This window comes from Aquarana catesbeiana, linkage group LG12, assembly GCF_042186555.1.
Source record: "Aquarana catesbeiana isolate 2022-GZ linkage group LG12, ASM4218655v1, whole genome shotgun sequence".
NCBI classification, from domain to species: Eukaryota; Metazoa; Chordata; class Amphibia; order Anura; family Ranidae; genus Aquarana; species Aquarana catesbeiana.
In genome coordinates this window covers 106,971,362-106,997,297 of record NC_133335.1, presented here as the reverse complement: position 1 = coordinate 106,997,297, position 25,936 = coordinate 106,971,362, and the positions used below count along the sequence as shown (strand labels likewise).

General features: G+C 42.9%; 1 protein-coding gene and 1 long non-coding RNA gene across 2 annotated transcripts in view; one reads left to right on the top strand and one right to left on the bottom strand.

Moving 5' to 3' along the window:
* Window positions 1–1,204: 1,204 nt before the first annotated feature.
* The window catches only part of GPR179 (G protein-coupled receptor 179), a 585,836-nt gene continuing 561,104 nt past the window's right edge, over window positions 1,205–25,936 (bottom strand). Inside the window, exon 11 of the mRNA XM_073608265.1 lies at window positions 1,205–3,814. Within this exon, the coding sequence (XP_073464366.1) occupies window positions 1,490–3,814 (2,325 nt within the window). The 3' untranslated portion in view covers window positions 1,205–1,489. The remainder of the gene's footprint in view (window positions 3,815–25,936) is intronic.
* LOC141114526 (uncharacterized) overlaps window positions 19,860–25,936 on the top strand; it is a 178,708-nt gene continuing 172,631 nt past the window's right edge. Inside the window, exons 1-2 of the long non-coding RNA XR_012236917.1 lie at window positions 19,860–20,095; window positions 24,895–24,936. This is a non-coding gene — a long non-coding RNA (uncharacterized lncRNA). The remainder of the gene's footprint in view (window positions 20,096–24,894; window positions 24,937–25,936) is intronic.

Here is a 25,936-nt window from a genome sequence, read left to right as displayed (position 1 = left end):
ATTGGATTTGATTGACAGCAGTGGGAGCCAATGGATGCACTGCTATTAATCTATCCAATCAAGAGTCCGGACCTCGTGGAGAGAGGGAGAACGCATCACAGCCAACAGAATTACGGGGCTCAGGTAAGTAAAACGGGGGGGGGGGGCTGGGGGGCGTAGGATGCATTAAGGTGCATTACAATGAATAAGGGAGCCTGGTCACATGACTGGTTTTCCTCCAATCACAGTGCTCTCTCTGCTGTGTTAAGCAGAAAAAACTCCATCAAGTTCCAAAGGCTCAATACCAGCAAAAAAGAGGACACGGTATCATACCTCCCAACTTTTTGAAATGGGAATGACAGCAACCTATCAGCAAAAGTATGCAGGCATAGGACACACCCCTTGTCACGCCCCCTTAAAGGAGAATTAAAAAAAAAAAAACAAGTTTGGTTAAACCCTTAAGTGCTTTTTTTACCACTACTATTCCTTTATATTGGCTTTTGAAATTTACAAATGCAGCAATTTAGAAATCAGATGTAAGATTTAGCGCTGGGAAACACTTTGTGATAGATAAAAAGCGTATTTTATATACATCTATATAGATCAGACCAAAATGAGGGACAAATGAGGAGGAATGAGGGACAGAGGGACATTGCTCCAAATTAGGGTCAGTCCCTCCAAATCATGGACAGTTGGGAGCTATGCGGTATTAAAGTCTATTGTGGGGTATAACAGAGAGTAGATATCCACTCTCCAATATACAACCAGATTATGCAATCTCTTTTAGATTTACTAAAACTATGTAGTATGAGAATAATTATAAAGAAAAACTCATTATATTTGTAGCAAATCAGGCAGGCCCTTAAAGTACATAGTTGATGGAAGATCCAAAGTAGATTGTTCAATCAAATTGTATAGTGTATGGTAAGCTTTAGAGTCACAGAATGGGTCATATTTTCATCATAAACTAATTTTTGTTGCAGAGAAAAAACAGTTAATGCAGTTGATATTTGAAGTTCTGCTGCAGCTTTTGTGCAACAGCCACAATACAAGTACAACAAGGGATGGGGGTAGCTGGAAAGGCTGATACTTTAATGGAAATGAGACTTTGAAACATATCACGTGTGCTGGGGGGGGGTCTACCTCCATAAAGTAGCTGTGGAATAGTGCTCACATGAATGACATTTCCTAGGACACTTCCTATATATGTGTGGAAGCAATAGTATTGAATATTGAATATTACAGATTTAATTCATTCATACACAATATGTAAACCATGGGGACAGCATAGAAAGGGAGTACTTTTTTTATCAGATTTGGAATCAAAGTATCTCATTTACCATTGATTTTTGTTTTAATCATGGAAGAGTGAAGTCAATGTGAAGAGAATTTAAAGTAAACTTTAAAAGCCTGCGATAATATATCTTCTTCATTATCAGTCATTAACTTTCACTCCATTTAAACAGTTTGTCTCTTCCACTCAATGTTATTGAAGGTCTCATCGAAAGACTTAAATTTTGCCGGTTTTGACCTGGGTATCTTGCATATCTAGAGGTTCTGTCTGCGCTTCCCATGGGCACAGCTCTGCAAATTTGTTTGAGTTTTCAACCCCCGAGGCCTCCATGTTGTGTCTGTTTGCATTCTGTGTTGGTTCAGTGCTACTTTCCTTTTGGTCCACACACCTCTTGGTTTTCTCAACAAGAGAATGGTGACAACGCCTATTATCATGCTTTATTGTAGGTTCTGAGGTGTACAGACCGCCCTCACTCTTGCTTATGATTTTAGTTAGTGGTCGAGTATCTTCACTTGTCCAGCTGCACAAGGAATCCTGCTTACTTTGTGATTTGTACAACTGCCACCCAGACGAGTTTGCTGGGTTAGATGACTCCAATGTTGTGGTCTCTTCTGCCCCCTTAGTAGGCTCCCAGTTGTGACTCTGAGACTGGCTCATGGTGGCTGGAGTTCCTTCAGAGTCCAAACTCTCCCAAGGACAGATCTCGCCTCTTCGAGATTCCAAATCCAAGCTGTCAGAAGTTTTGGACTGAATATGGCATGTGTCAAATATCTTGCTCTGTGATTGGCTAAGAGTGCCAGGAGAGCCTCCAGACTCCTCACTCTCCCACGGGCACACTGCATCTCTCTGTCTGCCTAGTGCTTCAAGTTTCATAGTTAAGTTACGTCCACTCAGGCCTCTCATTTTCATTTCTTCTACTTCACCTGTTTCCCATGGACAAATCTCTTTTCTTTTATCCACACTTGCCCATACATGATCATTTTCACTCTTCTTTCCATCTGCTGGGGGACTTTGAAAGGATAGGCAACTCCCTGACTGACTTAAGGGACCACCTGGGCCTTCACTGTCTGTGCTTTCCCATGGACATATTTCACTTCTTTTGCTCTCCACACTGTTTGACTTGAAAGGAACATTTTTAATACCCTCCATGCTCTCCCAAGGGCATACTGCCTCCCTTAGGTCACTCATTTTCTCTAATCTGACTGGAGAAGTATGCTTGTAAGTTTTGGAAGTGGACTGTTTATCTTCATTTTCCTTTATGTTAAATGTGTGCTGTTCTAACTGAGATGTAGAAATCGGTGCCATATTATCTGTTAAATTCAGTGAAGTAGGCTTTTGTCTCTTGTCCTCGATCATCTCAGTTTCTACCTCCCAAGGGCAAATTGTTTCAAGCAGCTGTTTTTTGGCATCCTCTGTTTCCTCCACAGTAGATTTTGTTTCCTTGTTTTCTTTCCCCCCAGCTGTTCCTTTAAATGCTCTGACTGCTAGAACCAAACTTTTCAGTGTACTTTTATATGGTGACCTTGTGAATTCTATGGACTCTGGTTTCTTTATTGTTGTACCTGTCATGTCCAAACCTGTCCCGTTCGACACAAAGTTCTCTGTGTTTTGTATAGTTACATGACTACCCGTGAGAGGCGGTGAGCCCCAATTTTCATTCCTTGGTTGCTCTGATCGCTGATGTACCTCATTTTGACTTATGGGCTCATCACTGCTGCCCACACTATGGTGCTTTACTCCTATTTCCCCTTTTCTTCCACATGAACCGTGTTGCTTTCCTGATGCATGAGAACTATCTAGACTACTACATTTTGCAGGTGCATAACTAACATGTTTTTGAGATTGGTTTTCAGATGGTAATGGGAGCTCTTGCAGCTCCCAAGGACATACTACCGCTTTGTCAAAACTTCCTCCTAATAATAGGTTACGACTCCCCTCCCTTGACCTCTCTGTAGTAGTGTCTGTTAGTGGGCCCTTTCCTCTTGAGCTTCCTATCATGCTATGTGACTTCTGTAGCGTTCCAGCAGGTACAGCTAACGGTTTCTTATCTGCTAACAGGTTATGGGCACTAAGAGATTTACAGACCAGGGTGGCCTGACGAAGAGAATCTCCACAAGAGCGTAGTGACACATTCCTGGCAAGATTTCGCCTCATTAGAGAGTCACGCAAGGATGCATCTCGGGATGAGCTCTCCAGACGTGGGGACGTAGCTCCAGTATCCTTGGATTCTTGCATGTGGTCATAAGTGCTGTGTGACTTGCGTAAAGATAGAACTCTCTGTCTTAAAGACTCCTCACGTAGTTTAATGCTTCCACTGTCCTGTAGCCTTCGCCTTTGCCCACTAGCTGAGCCAGGTGATCCCTCATGCTCTTCACGTCCACATTGCTTTGAAACTGAATCTGGGATCTCTGTGATTCTCCTAATAATAGATCGTCCAAGTCCCCGACGTGAACTGCGCTTCTTTTGCAGGTGAGGGTTGTTTAAGGTCATCTTCTTAGTTTTGTGGACTTCCAATTGTGCATAAAGCTTCTTCAGCTCATCCTATAGATAGAAATGCAAAAGTTGTTTAATAAATATAATTATATACTGTGTGTATAGATATATATAACTGAAATATATATATATATTCTAATTTTGGCCCCAACTCACACCACATACCCAGGCTTCTAGGTTGCAGTGCTTGTGTTAGCTGCAGCAGAAGCCTGGGTATGTGGTGTGAGTTGGGGCCACAATTAGAAGGCCATGTCCATTTGCAACACACTCACCTTATGCAGGGACCTCTCTAGATGTGCTGGGATGGCTATTGTGAATGGCACTGATCTACATTTTTAATGTGGATGCTACTGCGCAAATGTAGTAGCGACACAATGTTTTTACCTTCCTGCCACTACAGCACATGTGCAAAGTATTGTTGACATTTTGATATAGCCTAAAGACTTTATGCTACCCAAAGATTCTAAAGACTGGACCTGGCATTTAGTAACAGTACTGCTGATCACTTTTAATTTGCAGCTATCTTTGCAGATACCAGAAATTAGCTCCTAGCACAGGAAGTCTCCTGTCATGACTCACTAATAACTTTTTTGTAACTCCTACATGATCTACAAAAGAGAGCCACAAATAAGGTTTTAGCAGTAGGAGACTACCTGTGCTGGTAGCTGCTGATATGTGTGCAGATTGCTAGAGGTTAGAGAAGACCCATAGCACTGTCACCAAATCCTGGGTCTGGGTCCCGGTTGCATGAGTGCTCAGTAGAACCCAATAGATGTCTATGGTGTCAGGAGACAGTTTAGTCTCATGGCCTCTTAGAAACCAATGAGTGTGCACAACTTTTGGAACGTTCAACAGGAATTGCTCTGCTGAAAGTCCCATAATGAATTGCCAAAGCCATCATTGGGCAAAGTCTTGAATCTGAACTCTGCGCAGATGCAAGACTTTGGCCAATGATGGTATTTACCTAAGCTGCAGCACACACGCCATAAAAGGCTGCTTTCCCAGCAGTCCTTTGTCAGTGTGTTGGTAGTTTAGCAAGAGTGAGGGACACATATTGAGGTGCTGTTTGGTCTGCCAAAGCATCACAGATTACAGTGCACCCACACACCACAGTTTACAGTGCACCTAAGCACCACAGTTTACAGTGCACCTAATACTATTTCCCCTCATTTATATCTTCCAATAGCTTTAAATAAAAGTAGGGAATAAGCCCCACATTATCAGCATCATGTTTGGCAGGCCTACAGGGAGAAGCAGAAGTTCCTGTGCAGTGTGTCGCTGTGTGCAGGGGGTGAGAAGCCTCTGTGTTCACAGGCCAAATCAGTGATCAAGGTGCATCAACTGCAGACAGAGCACATTTGTGTTTTTTTGGGGCACTGTGCTTACTATACAGTTACAGCATACACAGGAGGTGGTTAACTACAGTAAGAATTTACTGTCCTTCAGCTCGGGCACCCAGAGGCAGACTAGCTCACAGTCCATCGCAGCTACCAAAGCACCCTATTCTGCCTCCCCATGCACAGCTGCTCCTGCCATTGCCCCACCAACAGTCATCTAGGTGTCTGCTGAATTATTTGAGCACAGTGGCAAGAGGATATGCAGCAATTAGGTTGTTTTGGGGTTGAGAAGGAGAGTAAAGGGAGCTTAGAGGAAAGGGACACCAGGCAGGGAAAACCAATTGGCAGTGATGTTCCCCCAGCCACAACATACTGCTAAGTTGGCTTTGGTGATGGGGAGAGGGGAGGGTGGTAAAGTCTCTGACCATACCTGAGTGCCCTATACAGCAGATGAAGCTGCTGTAAACAGATGTCATTCAGGGGCAGCTCGCAAAAAAGTGGAAAGAGCAGCAGCTCTGTTCCACTGGAAGGTGCAGAGTAGGGGCAAGCATAGGCTGCAAACTTACTTTTACTCTGTTGACCACACCCTACCAGTTGTAGCATTGAGCTGGCAAGTTTCCCTGCCCCAGCTGCTAAAACAAAAAAAATACACCACCAGTCACTATCATGCCCAATGCCTAAATGCCAGCACGTCCACATTTTTGACTTTACAACTCCACTGCTTTTCCAACTGGTGCCCCTTTTCGGGAATTTGTGGTCTTTGCTGTACCACAGTGGCATGCTCCTGGCCTCCATTTCTTTGTATGTAAACACCATCCCTGCCCTTCACCATCATGTGAAAGGACCACATGTTAAGCATCAAGAGCCATGTGACCACAGACATCTGGTTCAGCAAGTATGGGCAGGGTTTCATAGCCCACTGGGTGACTCTGCTGGCAGTCAAGAAGAATGCAGGACAGGGCACACAGCTTAAAGCTGGTTGTGACAGTGCCAGAGCTGTCCCCTCCATCTCCTCCTAGTCCTCCTCTTCAATATCCTCTGCCCTGAATCATCCTCTGATCCATCAGTCTCATTTAAAGTGGAGTTCCAACCAAAAGTGGAAGTTCCTATTTAAGCACTCCTTACCCCCTTACATGCCACATTTGGCATGTCATTTTGGGGGGGGGAGCAGGTTTTGAGCGGTACCTGCTCCCACTTCTGCTTGGGCCACCTAGGCGGTCGAACGCAAGTTCTCTTCTCCCCCTCCCTCCCTGAAATCTTCTGGGACACGTCACAGGTCCCAGAAGACTGCCCGGCCATTGAGGAGGTGCAGTGCGACTTGCGCATGCGCAGTGCACACCCGGCTGTGAAGCCTCAAGCTGTCACAGCTGGGTGCCCACACTTGCAATGCCGGCACCGGGAGAGACGAGAGAGCGAGCCGGGGGATCAGGCGGTCGCATCGCTGAATCATGGGATACGTTTTGTAGCTGCTGACTTTTAATAAACACAAAAACGACTGGAACTTCGCTTTAAGCATTCACGAGACTTTGCAATGGCTCAGGCAAACAAATGAGTGGCAAATGCAAAGTTTATTTCAGCTCAGTAGGGCAGGCCCAGAGGGGGTTAACCTTGTTCCAGGAATAGTAGCATACGACAATGGTGCCTACATTCCTACATTCTGGTCTTCAGCAGGTAAAGTCAACACATGTGCCTTACCTGGCACATGTCCTCAATCTAGTGGTACAGTAGTGCAGCAGGCCAGAAGAATCTGTAGCTATTTAAGGTTGTCCTACCCTACTAGTGTTTATCTGGGTGAAATTCAGCAGGAATTCCATCTGCCCACAAAATACCTGATCAGTGACCTGTAAACCAAATGGAACTCAACTTTAGCCATGCAACAGTGACTGCACATGCAGCATAGGACCGCCAACAAGTACCTGTGCGGGTATGGCACAATAACAGTCGCACAGGCACGTGATCTGTATTGTCTCCATTTGGGAAGGCAAAAAGAATGGTGAGCAGTGACAATAGATGCATCAGCGACACTGTAACGGCCACCTTCCTGCTGGAGCACACACTGTGTGGCATCATGGAAAAAGCACTTTAGACAGAGCAGCAAGTGGAAAGTGGAGGACTTCCTTGCAAATTCCTTGCATCTCAGAGCTCTCTCTATCAAGACTCCAACCTGGTGAAGTCACAGCAGGCACAGGAGGAGCATTATCATTGCAAATGGAGCATTGAGGCTAAAGAAGGTTGCTCAGGACAATGTTTTTCCCCATTGGCTACAAGAACTTATGTTCCTCCACTAATTAGTGATGCATTGGCTTCCTCATGCTCTAAAGCCTGCAAAAGGACCCAAGGATTCATGGCATTAAAGTGAGAGACCAATACTGGCAGGAAACCCTCCTGAATCCACATTACATTGGGAAAAGTGCAGAGCTCCTCCTGCCCGCTCAGAGGATGAAACGTTACATAGTTACATAGTAGGTGAGGTTGAAAAAAGGCCATCAAGTCCAACCTAAGTGTAGGATATGCTACACAGAAACCTATGTCACTCATTTCCGGAGGCTGGCAAGATAATGCCTCATGAAAAAGTTGTGTTGTGGGGGGGACAAGGTTTGTAGGGCTCCTGTCTGTAACATTTGGAGCAGTGGTGGGAGTAGCTGCATGAGAGAAGCCTTTAACCACTTGCAGACTGCCTCATGCAGGAGTATGGCAGCAGAGCGTCTCTCCTGTGCTGAATCATGTATCTAATACGTGATCAACTCTTTTGGGTAGGGAGTACTCCACGTGCCCATTGCCCCGGCTGTGCTGTGATTAGGCACAGCGCAAGCCGATCAGCAGGTCCTGGCCAATTATTGCCGACCAGGACTCGCTGATCTGCGGAGAGGAAGACATGACAGACAGTGGCAGAATTATAGGGGTCGCTGAGGTTGCCATGGCGACCGGGCCCCTTGCTGCAGGGGCCCTTGAGGGCCCCCTGTATACAGTACTTTGATAGGAGGAGCGGAGACAAGCTCCCCGATCCTAAGCCGAACTGTATTCGGCACTGTGCAGGGAGCTGGTCACATTGAGTACAAAGTGAAAGCACAGTGCTGTGCTCTTTGTCTCCCCCTACAGTGCAGTACCCGGCAGAAAGAGCTAAGGTAAAGGTCTGCCGTTTTTTATCTACTGTATGTGTGTTTATATGTATGTGCATGTATGTATGTGTGTGTGTATGTGAATGTGTGTGTGTATGTGCATGTGTGTGTGTGTGTGAGCATGTATGTATATGTGCATGTGTGTGTGCATGTATGTATATGTGTGTAGGTATGTGTTTATATCAGTGGCGGTGCGTCCATAGGGGCGCATGGGTGCTGCCCCCTCTCTCCAGGCACCCATCTATCAGAAATAGACAGATTCATGCATAGCGTGAATCTATCTATGGCCGCCACTGCCCCCCCTATTCAGACGCCTGGCCCCTTTTTGGACGCCGGCACCTGAATTACACCAGCGGGGGTGTTTTTAAAGCACTAATAGGCTTCAAAATAGGTGAACTGTGAGTGCCATGCTTGGCGCTCACAGTCCACCCAGGTGTGTTAGAAAAGCTAATAAATATTCGCTTTCCTAACACTGAACCGCCTCTCCACCAATCAGGTGTTCGGGTCTGTTACCTGTCACCTGATTGGCTGAAACGACAGGCGCCTCTATTGGATGCCTATCTAGAGGAGAGGATGGGAGGAGACGCATGGAGGACCGCGCTCGTCGACATCACTCGCTGCCCCACCGAGACAGGGTAAGTGCCGGGCAGACTGCGAGCGGGCAGGGGGGTCACAGTGGCAGCATTTAATGACACAGTGGCTGCGTTTCAGGGCACAGTGGCTGTGTTTGATGGGTACAGTGGCTGCGTTTCATAGGCACAGTGGTGGCAATTGATGGGCACAGTGGCTGCGTTTGATGGGCACAGTGACTGCGTTTGAGGGCACAGGGGTGACAATTGGTGGGCACAGTGGCTGCGTTTGATGGGCACAGTGACTGCGTTTGAGGGCACAGAGGTGACAATTGGTGGGCACAGTGGCTGCGTTTGATGGGCACAGTGACTGCGTTTGAGGGCACAGGGGTGGCAATTGATGGGCACAGTAGCTGCGTTTGATGGGCACAGTGACTGCGTTTGAGGTCACAGGGGTGACAATTGGTGGGCACAGTGGCTGCGTTTGATGGGCACAGTGACTGCGTTTGAGGGCACAGGGGTGGCAATTGATGGGCACAGTGGCTGCGTTTGATAGGCACAGTGACTCGGTTTGATGGGCACAGTGACTGCGTTTGATGGGCACAGTGGCTGCATATGATGGGCACAGTGGTGGCAATTGATGTGCCCAGTGGCTGTGTTTGATGAGCACAGTGAGGCTGCAATTGATGCATTTTTTTTAAAAGAATTTTTCAGTTTGCTTGCGCCCCCCAAACAATTTTGAGCACCATCTGCCACTGGTTTATGTGTGTGTGCATTTGTGCATATATATATATATATATATATATATATATATATATACATATACATATATATATATATATATATATATACATATACATATATATATATATATATATATATATATATATACATATATATATATATATATATATATATACACACACACATATATATATATATATATATATATATATATATATACACACACACACATATATATATATATATATATATATATATATGTGTGTGTGTGTGTGTGTGTGTATGTATGTGTGTTTACATGTATATATGCACATTTTATGTATGCGCTTTTAATCCTGACCCCCTATATGTGTCCCATTAGAACCGATTTTTTTTTTTTTTTGCTAGTTCATAGTACCAGCAAAAAATAATGCTGTTCCTCTGAAAAGTGATCCATGCTCAGATCGCTTTTCAGAGGCATTTGACAGCCGGTAAAGAGGGAATATGTTGCCTCCTGACCGCCTGTTTTAACCCCTTAAATGCATCATCACTATGCTGCAACTGCATGCAATGCACACAGTTGCAGGGTGGTTGCAGTGCAGCCACTTCAAAGGTGCCTTGACTGGAAAAAGATTGAGAAACACCGACATAGAGGAACCTATCTCTCCATTTTCCTCCTGCAGCCCCTGAATGCCTGTGGAAGGGAGAGGAGGAGAAGCGGGGGGGGGAGAAATCGATTCCTTTACATGCAGCCACCCACTTGCGACCGGGCCCTGGTGTTCCGCCATCGGGCTCGGAGAAAAGAGCCCTGTCCAGGGGTCAGGGGGGCCCTTCATGGTTTCTTGCATCAGGGCCCTGAAGATTCTAGTTACGCCTCTGAGGACAGAGCTCTGTGAATGTAAACAACAAGGCAGGGAACAAACACAAGCACATGCCTTAGTAAAACCAGCACACAGTGAATGCACCAAGCACTGTTAGGCACAGAGGTAACCCGTTGATTGCCCATAGATGTCAACCTCTTCCCAGCCAGTGTTATTAGTACAGCATCAGTGTATATTATTAGCACTGTTCACTGTTTCCCACAAAGTGTCAAAAGTGTAATTTTGTGTCACAGTCCCGCTTTACGTCCCACTATAAGTTGCTGATCACTGCCATTACTAGTATAAAAATAAATAAATAAAAATTCCAGTATATATCAGTTTGTAGACCCTATAACTTTCACACAAACCAATAAATATACACTTCATGGGATTTTTTTTAACCAAAAATATGTTTATAGGATACATTTTGGCCTAAATTTATGAAGAAATTAGATTTTTTTATTTTATTATATATGTTTTTTTTTCAAAATGTATTTATTTGTTTAAAAAAAAAATTATATACATTTCATTTGGGTACAGCTTTGCATGACTCTGCAATCGCCAGGTAAAGTAGTGCAGTGCCGAATACCAAAAAATAGCCTGGTCATGAAGGGGGTAAAACCTTACAGAGCTGAAGTGGTTAAAAATTCCTATTGGCAGTGGCTGCATCACCAATTTTTTGGGGCAAGTGCGTATGTGAAGACCCTCTGAATGGATGACCCCCTCAACTACTGGGTCACGAGGACTACCCACTGCCCAGAGTTTGTCCAATATAGAACTGAGCTGCTAGGTTTCCCTGACCATGCATTCAGCGCTGCGCAGGGACTTTGTGACAGACAAAAGAGCAAAGACGCTGTTGACTGGCTGATTTGTTCTTGGCAATGGCAATTTTAATTTGAAACCACAAATTTTTAGTAGCTGTTTCACAGTTGCAAATACTGTGAATTAAGTTTTTAAAGGGCCAATCCTGTGCTCTGAAGGATTTTATCTGTGGGGTTATGGTGTTTGGGCAACACCAACACCCAACATTTTTGGAACAGCTGTGTGATAGTTGCAGATACAGTGAATGTATGTTAAAGCAGAGTTCATCCTGTGTTCTATAGTATTTTACCAGTGTGGTTACAGTGTTACAGCGAGCACCACTAACACCTAAAATTAACTTTTAACATTAATTTTTGTGCTGCATGACAGTAGCACAAAATAAACATTTTTTGGCCAAGGTCAATCCTTCTCTGCTATTCTCCTCCATTCGTCTTGGCCTACAGTTTTGAGATACAGTAAATACTGCATTCAGTTTTTTTGGTTGAATTGCACAGCATCATCATTAAAAATGGACAAACTCATTCCTCATGCTGCTCCTCAGTTGTGAAATTTGGAATACACAAACAGTGGCCAAACAGTAATTCCTTACACAATAACCACCCAGTCTCACTCCTTACTTCTGAAATTCTGGCGTATAAAACATGCATTGAAATATGTGCAGATAATTCACTTAAACATTTTTCCCTTTTGTCCCAAAAAGAATAAAATGTAATGTTTGGATTTTCAGATGGAGCACAAGGGGAAAGGCGCCTTTGGGTGTAGATGTGAAAATCAATTTATTAAAATCTTATGTACAAGCAACTCACATTTATGTAGTCATCAATAGGCATGTAGTAAGGTTAAGGTTAAAATGTATTCATCGTGGGAATAATCATAAGATCGGTCAGGATGTCTCTTCCTGCTTGCCGGGCGCATGGGTGTGTATGCTGGACACCGCTGGATGGTAAAGCCAGCCGCGGTGAAGAAACTCAAAGCGAGGCCTGAAGCGCAGATGGAGGGCAGGCGAGGAGAGATTACGTCACTGGCAAGCGATGCGTTTCATAAGTGTACGGGCTGCAATGACGTGGCAGCTGCGCTCCTTCGTCAAGCTACAGATGGATGGTAGTGCTAACATTTAAAGGCTGGGAGAAGGGGAGTGACCGAGGGAAAGGCACTATCATAGGTCAGGCTACATATGAGAGCCTATAAGGCATTAGGGTGAAACAATTGTATATTCTGTGACTTTTAAAAACCAGCAACGATGCATCAAAAGTCATAGCACAAGGCACACAGCTCAACAAGAGAAACAATAAACAATGTGCAAATGACAATGGGGGAACGATGATGAAAAACACATGTAGCTCAGCAATATACAGTGGGGACGGAAAGTATTCAGACCCCCTTAAATTTTTCACTCTTTGTTATATTTTAATTAAAATATAAATTAAACATTTGATAAAATCAGCTGCTTTTTTGAGCTTTTTTTTTCAGCTTAAAAAGGCCTGTCTATGTTAGTCTATGGCTTCATGCCCACCTAGGCGTTTTTGAGCTGCAAATGGCATAGGCGTTTTTAAGCTGTAAAAAGAACCCAGGACCAGTGGGTTCTGAGAGACGTTTTTCAGCTGTAAAAATGCTCTAACGTTGATAAACACTCAAAAACGCTCAAAAACGTCATTCACCAACGTTTGTTAACGTTTTCGATCCATTGAAAAAAAAAAAAAAAACGCTAAAAAATGCTAACGCGGAAAAACGCTCAGAAACGCTCAGAAACTCTTGCAAAAACATTGAAAAATGCTGAAAAAAGTTTAAAAAAATCACTGCAAAGATACTGGCATTTTTATAACGTTATTTTAACAGCCTGTGTGCATGAGGCCTTAGTATTCAGACCCTTTGTTGTGACACTCATATATTTAACTCAGGTGCTGTCCATTTCTTCTGATCATCCTTGAGATGGTTCTACAGCTTCATTTGAGTCCAGCTGTGTTTGATTATACTGATTGGACTTGATTAGGAAAGGCACACACCTGTCTATATAAGATCTTACAGCTCACAGTGCATGTCAGAGCAAATGAGAATCATGAGGTCAAAGAAACTGCCTGAAGAGCTCAGAGACAGAATTGTGGCAAGGCACAGATCTGGCCAAGGTTACAAAAAAATGTCTGCTGCACTTAAGGATCCTAAGAGCACAGTGGCCTCCATAATCCTTAAATGGAAGACAATTGGGATGACCAGAACCCTTCCTAGAGCTCCAGCCAAACTGAGCTATAGGGGAAGAAGAGCCTTGGTGAGAGAGGTAAAGAAGAACCCAGAGATCACTGTGGTTTAGCTCCAGAGATGCAGTTGGGAGATGGGAGAAAGTTGCAGAAAGTCAACCATCACTGCAGCCCTCCACCAGTCAGGGCTTCATGGCAGAGTGGCCCGACGGAAGCCTCTCCTCAGTGCAAGACACATGAAAGCCTGCCTGTAGTTTGCTAAAAAACACCTGAAGGACTCCAAGATGGTGAGAAATAAGATTCTCTGGTCTGATGAGACCAAGATAGAACTTTTTGGCCTTAATTCTAAGTGGTATGTGTGGAGAAAGCCAGGCACTGCTCATCACCTGTCCAATACAGTCTCAACAGTGAAGCATGGTGGTGGCAGCATCATGCTGTGGGAGTGTTTTTCAGCTGCAGGGACAGGACGACTGGTTGCAATCAAGGGAAAGATGAATGCGGCCAAGTACAGGGATATCCTGGGCGAAAACCTACTCCGGAGTGCTCAGGACCTCAGACTGGGCTAAAGGTTTACCTTCCAACAAGACACTGACCCTAAGCACACAGCTAAAATAATGGAGGAGTGGCTTCACAACAACTCCGTGACTGTTCTTGAATGGCCCAGCCAGAGCCCTAACTTAAACCCAATTGAGCATTTCTGGAGAGACCTAAAAATGGCTGTCCACCAACGTTTACCATCCAATCTGACAGAACTGGAGAGGATCTGCAAGGAGGAATGGCAGAGGATCCCCAAATCCAGGTGTGAAAAACTTGTTGCATCTTTCCCAAAAAGACTCATGGTTGTATTAGATCAAAAGGGTGCTTCTACTAAATACTGAGAAAAGGGTCTGAATACTTAGGACCATGTGATATTTCGGTTTTTCTTTTTTAATAAATCTGCAAAAATGTCAACAATTCTGTGTTTTTCTGTCAATATGGGGTGCTGTGTGTACATTAATGAGGAAAAAAATGGACTTAAATGATTTTAGCAAATGGCTGCAATATAACAAAGAGTGAAAAATTTAAGGGGGTCTGAATACTTTCCGTCCCCACTGTAAAAGATACATATATACATACACATCTGCACACATATATAGAAAAATGCATGTGTGCACAAGTACATAAATGCACATGCATGTAAAAACATACATGTACGCATGCTTAATGCATGATAAACGTATCAATGGACATGCGTAAAATATAACATACTAGCAGAATAAATATAAAAGCTATACAGAGCAATATTATGTCTATACTTTTGGGATACTATGAGGGTCTGTGCCCCCCTCAATAAGCCTTCTGTGCTCGCCAAAGCTTTGTCTTAGGGCCCTAATTGTCCGGCCTACATAGATCAGGCCACAGGGACAACTTAGGCCATAGACAACAAAGTCAGACGAGCAATTAAAAAATTCTTTCAACATGTATGTCTTCCCCTTAGTGGTAAAAGATTTTTGTCCATGTTGGACAAATTTACAAGTTTTGCATAAAGCCTTTCGGCATTGATACATACCTACCAAAGGAATCAGTATGGGTACAGGTGGTGGAACTGAGAGGGATTTGAATTTGCTAGTAGCAATTTTATTCTTCAAGTTGGGAGCCCTACGATACGTGACTTTGGGCCGAGCAGGAAGTTGCGTTTTTAAATGAGGATCTTGCTGTAAGATACCCCAATGTTTGTATAATATCCTCTCCATATTTTTGTATCTGTTGTGAAAAGTGGTTATGAACCTACTGGAACAGTGCTGCGGGGGTTGGCTCGTTTTTGGGGGTTTTACATGCAGGTAGTGTTTGTAGGCTTCTTCAACTAAAGTTTCTAGGTACTTTTTTCGAGAAACTTTCTTTTCAGGGTTGTACTGAGTTTGACATAATCAGAGTCTTTGGTACAATTCTGTTGAAGACGACAGAATTGTCCTTTAGGAATATTAGTAATCCAAAGTGGCAACTCTCAAAATGTAAGAATTACCTGCTGTGGGCTTGGTATAGTTTTTTGAGGTGATAGTTTGATCGTCATCTCCCAACTCCAGATCCAAAAAGGCCATAGTGGCTGGGTCAGTGACTGACATAAATGATAGCCCATAGGGGTTATCGTTGCAGTGTTGGACAAAGGGGGTGATCAAATCAATGGCACCATCCCAAATGATGATCAAATCATCAATATACCTCCCAAAAATAATTATATTGGCCGCAAAAGGATTGTTATTGTAGATATAGTTGGTTTCCCATAGGCCCATAGCCAAATTAGCATACGAGGGGGCAAAATTGGCCCCCATTGCTGTGCCCTGTATTTGTTGATAGTATTCATCATTAAAGGTAAAGTAATTATGCGTCAGCCAGAATTCCGTGTCCTCTACAATGAACCTTGCCTGGCGCATATTATTTAGAGGGTCTGTAGAAAGAAATTGTTCCAATGCCATAAGTCCAAAAGTGCGTGGAATGGAGGTATATAACGAGCATACATCAATTGAGAGCCAAACATAAGTGGGCTCCCATCTGTAAGGTGACAATAATTCTAAGAGATGTGTACTATCACGGATATATGACTGCAGTTGGGAGACTATTGGTTGTAGGAACTGATCTATATACAAACTAAAACTAGTAGTGACACTGTCCATCGCTGCTACGATTGGTCTGCCCGGGGATCCTGTAAGCTTTTGTGGATCTTCGGGAAATGATAAAAATAAGGTATTTGATAGAAAGTCTTTCGCAAAAAAGACTTCTTGAAGGGCAGTAAAGATCAGTGCATCAGCCTCTTTGGCATAATCGGCTGTGGGGTTCCTGGTGAGTTTTACATATGTCATTTTATCAGAAAGGAGTCTGTATGACTCTCTTAGATAGGACCCATTTTGGAGTACTATACAGCCTCCTTTATCTGCTGATTTTATCACCAAATCTTCGGCTTGTATAAGGTGATCAAGTGCCTTAATTTCAGAAGGTGATAAATTGTTAGATTTGGAAGCAGAGGTGGAATCACACAGTTTTAGTAGAGCTGCATAAACAACTCTGTAGAAACTTTCTATGAATGGGCCCTTAGACTGTGTGGGAAAAAAGCTTGATTTGGGTTTTAATGTAGGGTGGACACTGTGGAGAATAGGGGGGGATGATGTAAGATGCTGTGTAAGTATTCACAGTGTCACATTGTCACTGTTTGATACATTGAGATCATCAATATCGAAAAAGGACTTTGGGTTCGGGTGAAGCTGTTATGGGATCGGTGGAGGAAATGGCATTGGAATTGCTAGAGGTATTTTTTTCTTTCTCCAGTTTGATATGAAAATGTCTCTTAACAGTAAGATTACGTATATATAGCTGTTGAGGTCTTTGAAAAGAACAAAGGGATTGGGTTTATTGGTGGGAGCAAAATTAAGTCCATGGCTGAGAAGGGACATATCTGCATGGGATAAGGTATGTGAAGACAAATTAAATATTTTTATAGTTTTGGGTGTTTCAACACATTTTTGTTAATTTCTGGCTCATTCTCCTCTGCAACCTCTTCTCTGAGCTTTCTTTTTCAGGAGATCGGTGCCAGAGGAGGACTGAGCACTAATAAAGAGGAAGGAAATGTGGAACAACCTGCTAGGGATGGTATGTTGCTGGGAGAAATGGTCGGTAGTGAAGCACAAAGGGGCAAAGTGATCTGGGCTGAGCGTTCCATAGGTTTAGAGGGTGTAGGCTCACTGGTGGTAGGTTGATCAGCTCGATTAGGATTACTGAAGGGAGCAGTGGCAGTGATGGAGACATTGCTGGAAAGATCTAAAGCTGGAAGGCCTTGAGCTGAAAGAGTAGATCGCACAATTTGTGATGAACTAGATGGTCTGTTGTAAAACTGATGAAGGGCACGGATGAGTTCATCATTTTTACTGCTGGTGAGGGTTTTGTTACTCTTATAATAGTGTCTGGAAGTAGTGGTTTCTCGAGGGGTGTGGGGAAGACAGATGGGGAACATTAGGAATATAATTGTCCTGCTGGTGACTGATAGGGACAATATAGCTATATGGTTGAATGTTCATGAAAGGAACAGGAAGATGAACCGGAGGTGCAGGGTCGCATCTTCTGTAGTAGGGATGGCGAGAAGCTGGGGGTGTGGACAGTGTATGGAGAGAGTATGGAGTATTCTTTTTGTTCCATGAAAAAACTCTATTTAAATTGTAATCATTAAGATCACGTTTAAATTTTCCAATTTTTTTGTTGATGAGGTCATCCTCATCCTTTTTTGTGTTTTTCTTTAATATTTCTAGCCATGATAGTGGAATATGAACTGAAAACCTCGAAATCTCTTCTATGATGGTATTAACCAGCTGGCTAAGTTTATTAAATCTATTCATTCTGTGGGAGATGAGTGTTCCCATCCATTTTGTTGTGCAAAATTCTACAATACTGGCCCAATTTTTTTTACCCTCCTCATCCAAAAAGGGGGGGCAATCTTTCATTAGTTGTAAGCCTCTGGGTGAGACTTTAAGGTCAATATATTGTTGTAGAAAGAATTTGTCCCACCACTGAGAGTTGGTGGCGTGAATCATTCTTTCTAATTGTTTAAATTTGCCACAAAGACTCTGGCGTATTTTACCCTGAAGTTTGGCTTTATCAGAAAAGCAAATAACAGGGGATAGTGTGGCATATAGTTGGTCAAGGGTCATATACCTGTGACTCACTATAGTGGAAAGGATATCCATGGTAAGTAAATTGATGTGGAGGAAACAGCATAACATAGAATAAAGGGAGAGATAATCAGGTCTATACTGAGTAAAAAACATGCTATCTAAAAACAATAAAATGCAAAGGTGTTGGTGGTGTGAATCATTCTTGTGTTTTAACACAAACCAGTATGCAGCACAAATAATTTCAAAAGAATCACAGTATACAAGTGAAGGCGCAAAATCTGGAGAAATATAAAAACACCATAATGTGCAAACAGTATGTATAAACACGTGTATATGTAGATTTAACAACACTGTTTAAGGAAAGGGGGAATTAGTCCATAGTCCATGAAGGTCCATAATTAAAACAGGGGGAAAAGGGATGATGGTAGGAAATCCACACACAGGGTTGCCTTCAAGGAGAACTGAAACCAGGTTCCAAAAAATCAAAGAAAAAGCACAAGGGGAAAGCCGGCCGCGGTGGAGATGAGACTCAAAGCGAAGCCTGAAGCGCAGATGGAGGGCAGGCGAGGAGAGATGATGTCAAGCGACGCGTTTCATGAACCTACGGGCTGCAATGACGTGGCAGCGGTGCTCCTTCGTCAAGCTACAGATGTATGGTGGTGCTAACATTAAAAGGCATTTTAATTGCTCGTCTGACTTTGTTGTCTATGGCCTAAGTTGTCCTTGTGGCCTGATCTATGTAGGCCGGACAATTAGGGCCCTAAGACAAAGGTTTGGCGAGCTCAGAAGGCTTATTGAGGGGGGCACAGACCCTCATAGTATCTCAAAACACTTCGCTATGGCCCACCATAGTTCTACGGTGGGTCTTAGGGTCTGGGTCATCGAACAGATCCCTAAGTCCCTACCTGCGGCTGAGAGATTCAAGAAGCTCTGCGTCCGCGAGACTTATTGGATCTATACCCTGGATGTACTCTCGCCAGGAGGTATTAATGAGAGTATTGAGATTGCCACCATTTTATAAATATATCATCTTGTGTTGTTTTTGTATATAGACCCCTTTCCCCCAGCCTTCGCTCTAATTTAATTTCAACCATTTACATCTGTATCCGCAGGTTGGTTTTCTCTTGATTTCTTTTCTCATGGGGGTGGCAGGCTGTTGTAAGTATAGACATAATATTGCTCTGTATAGCTTTTATATTTATTCTGCTATTTTTATTTTTATTTCTAGCCATATGAAAATAATTTCTTTATTCCAACAATTCTTTTCACCCAATATTTGATATTTGATATTTTATTTATTATTTTTTATTTATCTTATCTTTTCACCCATCTCCCATATACTCTACTATTCTTACATGACAAAGGTATGTTATATTTTACGCATGACCATTGATACGTTTATAATACATTAAGCATGCGTACATGTATGTTTTTACATGCATGTGCGTTTATGTACTTGTGCGCACATGCATTTTTCTATATATGTGTTCAGGTGTGTATGTATATATGTATCTTTTATATTGCTGAGCTACATGTGTTTTTCATCATCGTTCACCCATTGTCATTTGCACATTGTTTATTGTTTCTCTTGCTGAGCTGTGTGCCTCGTGCTATGACTTTTGATGCATCGTTGCTGGTTTTTAAAAGTCACCGAATACACGATTGTTTCACCCTAATGCCTCTTATAGGCTCTCATATGTGGCCTGACCTATGATAGTGCCTTTCCCTTGGCCACTCCCCTTCTCCCAGCCTTTTAATGTTAGCACTACCATCCATCTGTAGCTTGATGAGGGAGCGTGGCTGCCACGTCATTGCAGCCCGTACACTCATAAAACGCGTCGCTTGCCAGTGACGTCATCTTTCCTCGCCTGCCCTCCATCTGCGCTTCGGGCTTCGCTTTGAGTTTCATCTCCACCGCGGCTGGCTTTACCATCCAGCGGTGTCCAACATACACAACCACGCGCCCAGGGCCAAGCAGGAAGTGACATCCTGACCGATCTGATGATTACTCCCACGATGGATACATTTTAACCTTAACCTTACTACATGCCTAGTGATGACTACATAAATGTGAGTTGCTTGTACATAAGATTTTAATAAATTGCTTTTCACATCTACACCCAGAGGCACCTTTCCCCTTGTGCTTTTTCTTAGATTTTTTGGACCCTGGTTTCAGTTCTCCTTGAAGGCAACCCTGTATGTGGATTTCCTACCATCATCCCTTTTCCCCCTGTTTTAATTATGGACCTTCATGGACTATGGACTAATTCCCCCTTTCCTTAAACAGTGTTGTTAAATCTACACATACAAGTGTTTATACATACTGTTTGCACATTATGGTGTTTTTATATTTCTCCAGATTTTGCGCCTTCACTTGTATACTGTGATTCTTTTGAAACTATTTGTGCTGCATACTGGTTTATGTTAAAACACCCTTTGCATTTTATTGTTTTTAGATAGCATGTTTTTTTACTCAGTATAGACCTGATTATCTCTCCCTTTATGCTGTGTTATACTGTTTCCTCCACATTAATTTACTTACCATGGATATCATTTCCACTATAGCGAGTCACAGGTATGTGACCCTTGACCAACTATATGCCACGCTATCCCCTGTTATTTGCTTTTCTGATAAAGCCAAACTTCAGGGTAAAATACGTCAGAGTCTTTGTGGCAAATTTAAACAATTAGAAAGAATGATTCACACCACCAACTCTCAGTGGTGGGACAAATTCTTTCTACAACAATATATTGACCTTAAAGTCTCACCCAGAGGCTTACAAGTAATGAAAGATTGCCACCCCTTTTTGGATGAGGAGGGTAAAAAAGAATGGGCCAGCACTGTAGATATTTGCACAACAAAATGGATGGGAACACTCATCTCCCACAGAATGATTAGATTTAATAAACTTAGCCTGCAAGTTAATACCATCATAGAAGAGATTTCCAGGTTTTCAGTTCATATTCCACTATCATGGCTAGAAATATTAAAGAAAAATACAAAAAAGGATGAGGATGACCTCTTTAACAAAAAATGGGAAAATTTAAATGTGATCTTGATGATTACAATTTAAATAGAGTTTTTTCATGGAACAAAAAGAATACTCCACACTCTCTCCATACACTGTCCACACCCCCAGCTTCTCGCCATCCCTACTACAGAAGATGCGACCCTGCACCTCCTGGTCATCCTCCTGTTCCTCTCATGAATATTCAACCATATAGCAATATTGTCCCTATCAGTCATCAGCAGGACAATTCTATTCCTAATGTTTCCCATCTATCTTCCCCACACCCCTCGAGAAACCATACTACTTCCAGACACTATTATAAGAGTAACAAAACCCCCACCAGCAGTAAAAATGATGAACTTATTCATGCCCTTCATCAGTTTTACAACAGACCATCTAGTTCATCACAAATTATGCGATCTACTCTTTCAGCTCAAGGCCTTCCAGCTTTAGATCTTTCCAGCAATATCTCCATCACTGCCACTGCTCCCTTCAGTAATCCTAATCGAGCTGATCAACCTACCACCAGTGAGCCTATACCCTCTAAACCTATGGAACTCTCAGCCCAGATCACTTTGCCCCTTTGTGCTTCACTACTGACCATTTCTCCCAGCAACATACCATCCCTAGCAGGTTGTTCCACATTTCCTTCCTCTTTTTTAGTGCTCAGTCCTTCTCTGGCCCTGATCCCCCGAAAAAGAAAGCTCACAGAAGAGGTTGCAGAGGAGGATGAGTGTCAAGAAAAGCTTGCTGGGGGCGGTGGTTCTGTGCGCGCACGGCCATTGGCGCCAGAAACGCTATTTAAACCCTGTCATTACAGAGGAATCTTGCTGCCAGATCTACAGCGTTCCCTGAGAGTTTCCTGTGTTCCTGATCAGTTTCTGTGACTACCTGCTTGTCTTGTGACTATCCTTGCCTTTCGCCTGCACCTGACCCTGGCCTGTCTACTATCCTGCCTGATCCTTTGGCTTATCCGTACCAGTTTGTTGCCGACCCGGCTTGCCTAGTGACCTTCCTTCAAGCCTTCTGCATCTGTTCCAGTACTGCTCTCCAGTGTATGACCCGGCCTGCCTGACCCTCCTGTGTTTCTATTCTTGCGACCATCCACCTGAATCCTGTGAGTGCCTGCTCTCCTGCTTCAGCTTCCTGTCTGCTGCATTCCACCTGCTGCACCTGCTGTCCAGCTTCGTCCGGAGCATCAGATCTGCGTTCCAGCTGTTGATCCTGCCAGGCACTCGTGCTGTCCTGTACTCCTGTGCCTCCTGTCAGCTTTATCAGGGGCCTCGAGTCAGGACTGTAAGGGAGGCCTCCCTCTGCATATCGGGCTCAATAACCAGGTATGTGACAATGAGCCAGAAAACAACAAAAATGTGTTGAAACACTCAAAACTATAAAAATATTTAATTTGTCTTCCCATACCTTATCCCATGCAGATATGTCCCTTCTCAGCCATGGACTTAATTTTGCTCCCACCAATAAACCCAATCCCTTTGTTCTTTTCAAAGACCTCAACAGCTACTCTTACTCTTAAGGGGCATTTTCATATCAAACTGGAGAAAGAAAAAAATACCTCTAGCAATTCCAATGCCATTTCCTCCACCGTTCCCATAACAGCTTCACCCGAACCCAATTCTGAGTCCTTTTTCGATATTGATGATCTCGATGTATCAAACAGTGAGGACGTGACACTGCGAATACTTACACAGCATCTCACATCATCCCCCCATTGTCCACACTACATTAAAACCCAAATCAATCTTTTTTCCCACACAGTCTAAGGGCCCATTCATAGAAAGTTTCTACAGAGTTGTTTATGCAGATCTACTAAAACTGTGTGATTCCACCTCTGCTTCCAAATCTAACAATTTATCACCTCTGAAATTAAGACACCTGATCACCTTATACATGCCGAAGATTTGGTAAATAAAATTAGCAGATAAAGGAGTCGGTATAGTACTCCAAAATGTGTCCGACTATCTGAGAGAGTCATACAGACTACTTTCTGATAAAACGACATATGTAGAACTCACCAGGGACCCCACAGCCGATTATGCCAAAGAGGCTGATGCACTGATCTCTACTGCCCTTCAAGAAGGTATCATTACCAAAACAGAGAGTTCTTTTTTGCGAAACACTTTCTATCAAATACCTTATTTTTATCATTTGCTGAAGATACACAAAAGCTTACAGGATCCCCCGGGCAGACCAATCGTAGCGGCTATGGACAGTGTCACTACTGGTTTTAGTTTGTATATAGATCAGTTCCTACAACCAATAGTTTCCCAACTGCAGTCATATATCCGTGATGGTACACATCTCTTAGAATTATTGTCACCTTACAGATGGGAGCCCACTTATGTTTGGCTCTCATTTGATGTGTGCTCATTATATACCTCCATTCCACACACTTTCGGACTTATGGCATTGGAACAATTTCTTTCTACAGACCCTCTGATTAATATGCACCAGGCAAAGTTCATTGTAGAGGCCACGAGATTCTGCCTGACGCATAATTACTTTACCTTTAATGATGAATACTATCAACAAATACAGGGCACAGCAATGGGGGCCAATTTTGCCCCCTCGTATGCTAATTTGGCTATGGGCCTCTGGGAAACCAACTATATCTACAATAACAATCCTTTTCGGGCCAATATAATTTTTTTCGGAGGTATATTGATGATTTGATCATCAGTTGGGATGGTGCCATTGATTTGATCACCCCCTTTGTCCAACACTGCAACGATAACCCCTACGGGCTATCATTTACGTCAGTCACTGACCCAGCCACTATGGCCTTTTTGGATCTGGAGTTGGGACATGACGATCAAACTATCACCTCAAAAAACTATACCAAGCCCACAGCAGGTAATTCTTACTTACATTTTGAGAGTTTCCACTTTCCTAAGTGGATTACTAATATTCCTAAAGGAAAATTCTGTCGTTTTCGACAGAATTGTACCAATGACTCTGATTATGTCGAACTTAGTACAACCCTGAAAAGAAAGTTTCTCAAAAAAAAGTACCCAGAAACTTTAGTTGAAGAAGCCTACAAGCACTACCTTCATGAAAAACCCCCAAAAACGAGCCAACCCCCACAGGACTGTTCCTCTAGGTTCATAACCACTTTTCACAACAGATACAAAAATATGGTAAGGATATTATACAAACATTGGGGTATCTTACAGCAAGATCCTCATTTAAAAACGCAACTTCCTGCTCGGCCCAAAGTCACGTATCGTAGGGCTCCCAAATTGAAAAATAAAATTGCCACTAGCAAATTCAAATCCCTCTCAGTTCCACTACCTGTACCCATACTGATTCCTTTGGTAGGTATGTATCAATGCCGAAAGGCTTTATGCAAAACTTGTAAATTTGTCCAACATGGACAAAAATCTTTTACCACTAAGGGGAAGACATACATGTTGAAAGAATTTTTTAATTGCTCGTCTGACTTTGTTGTCTATGGCCTAAGTTGTCCTTGTGGCCTGATCTATGACAATTAGGGCCCTAAGACAAAGGTTTGGCGAGCACAGAAGGCTTATTGAGGGGGGCATAGACCCTCATAGTGTCCCAAAATACGTTGCTATGGCCCACCATAGTTCTACGGTCTTAGGGTCTGGGTCATCGAACAGATCCCTAAGTCCCTACCTGCGGCTGAGAGATTCAAGAAGCTCTGCGCCTGCGAGACTTATTGGTTCTATACCCTGGATGTACCCTCGCCAGGAGGTATTAATGAGAGTATTGAGATTGCCACCATTTTATAAATATATCATCTTGTGTTGTTTTTGTATATGGACCCCTTTCCCCCAGCCTTCGCTCTAATTTAATTTCAACCATTTACATCTGTATCCGCAGGTTGGATTTCTCTTGATTTCTTTTCTCATGGGGGTGGCTGTTGTAAGTATGTACATATTATTGCTCTGTATAGCTTTTATATGTATTCTGCTATTTTTATTTCTAGCCATATGAAAATAATTTCTTTATTCCAACAATTTTTTTCACCCAATATTTTATATTTTATATTTTATTTATTATTTTTTATTTATCTTATCCTTTCACCCATCTCCCATATACTGTGCTATTCTTACATGACAAAGGAGGTATGTTATATTTTACGCATGACCATTGATACGTTTATCATACATTAAGCATGCGTACATGTATGTTTTTACATGCATGTGCATTTATGTACTTGTGCGCACATGCATTTTTCTATATATGTGTGCAGGTGTGTATGTATATATGTATCTTTTATATTGCTGAGCTACATGTGTTTTTCATCATCGTTCCCCCATTGTCATTTGCACATTGTTTATTGTTTCTCTTGCTGAGCTGTGTGCCTCGTGCTATGACTTTTGATGCATCGTTGCTGGTTTTTAAAAGTCACCGAATACACGATTGTTTCACCCTAATGCCTCTTATAGGCTCTCATATGTGGCCTGACCTATGATAGTGCCTTTCCCATGGCCACTCCCCTTCTCCTAGCCTTTTAATGTTAGCACTACCATCCATCTGTAGCTTGACGAAGGAGCGCGGCTGCCACGTCATTGACCCTATTTATGTTTTGTGTTTAAAAAGATTTCTAGATTGCATCAGAAAAATTGTGTAGTAAAAATTCCACAAGCTATACAGGATTTATAGAACATCTCCACAAATATAATTTAAACATAAGTTGGCCACATATGGTTCGAATCTCGGCTGAGGGACCGGCTGAGATTTAAACCATATATGGGCAGGCTGATTGTACCCAAGTCGATCCATCGATCCACTTGGGTACAACCAGCATGCCATATTTCTACAAGCATATATTGCTAGCGGCTATAGCTGCTAGCAAAAAATCACTGTGTTCTCCTGGCTCCCCATGCCTCCATTCGCCAGGAAAACACAATAGCTTAGT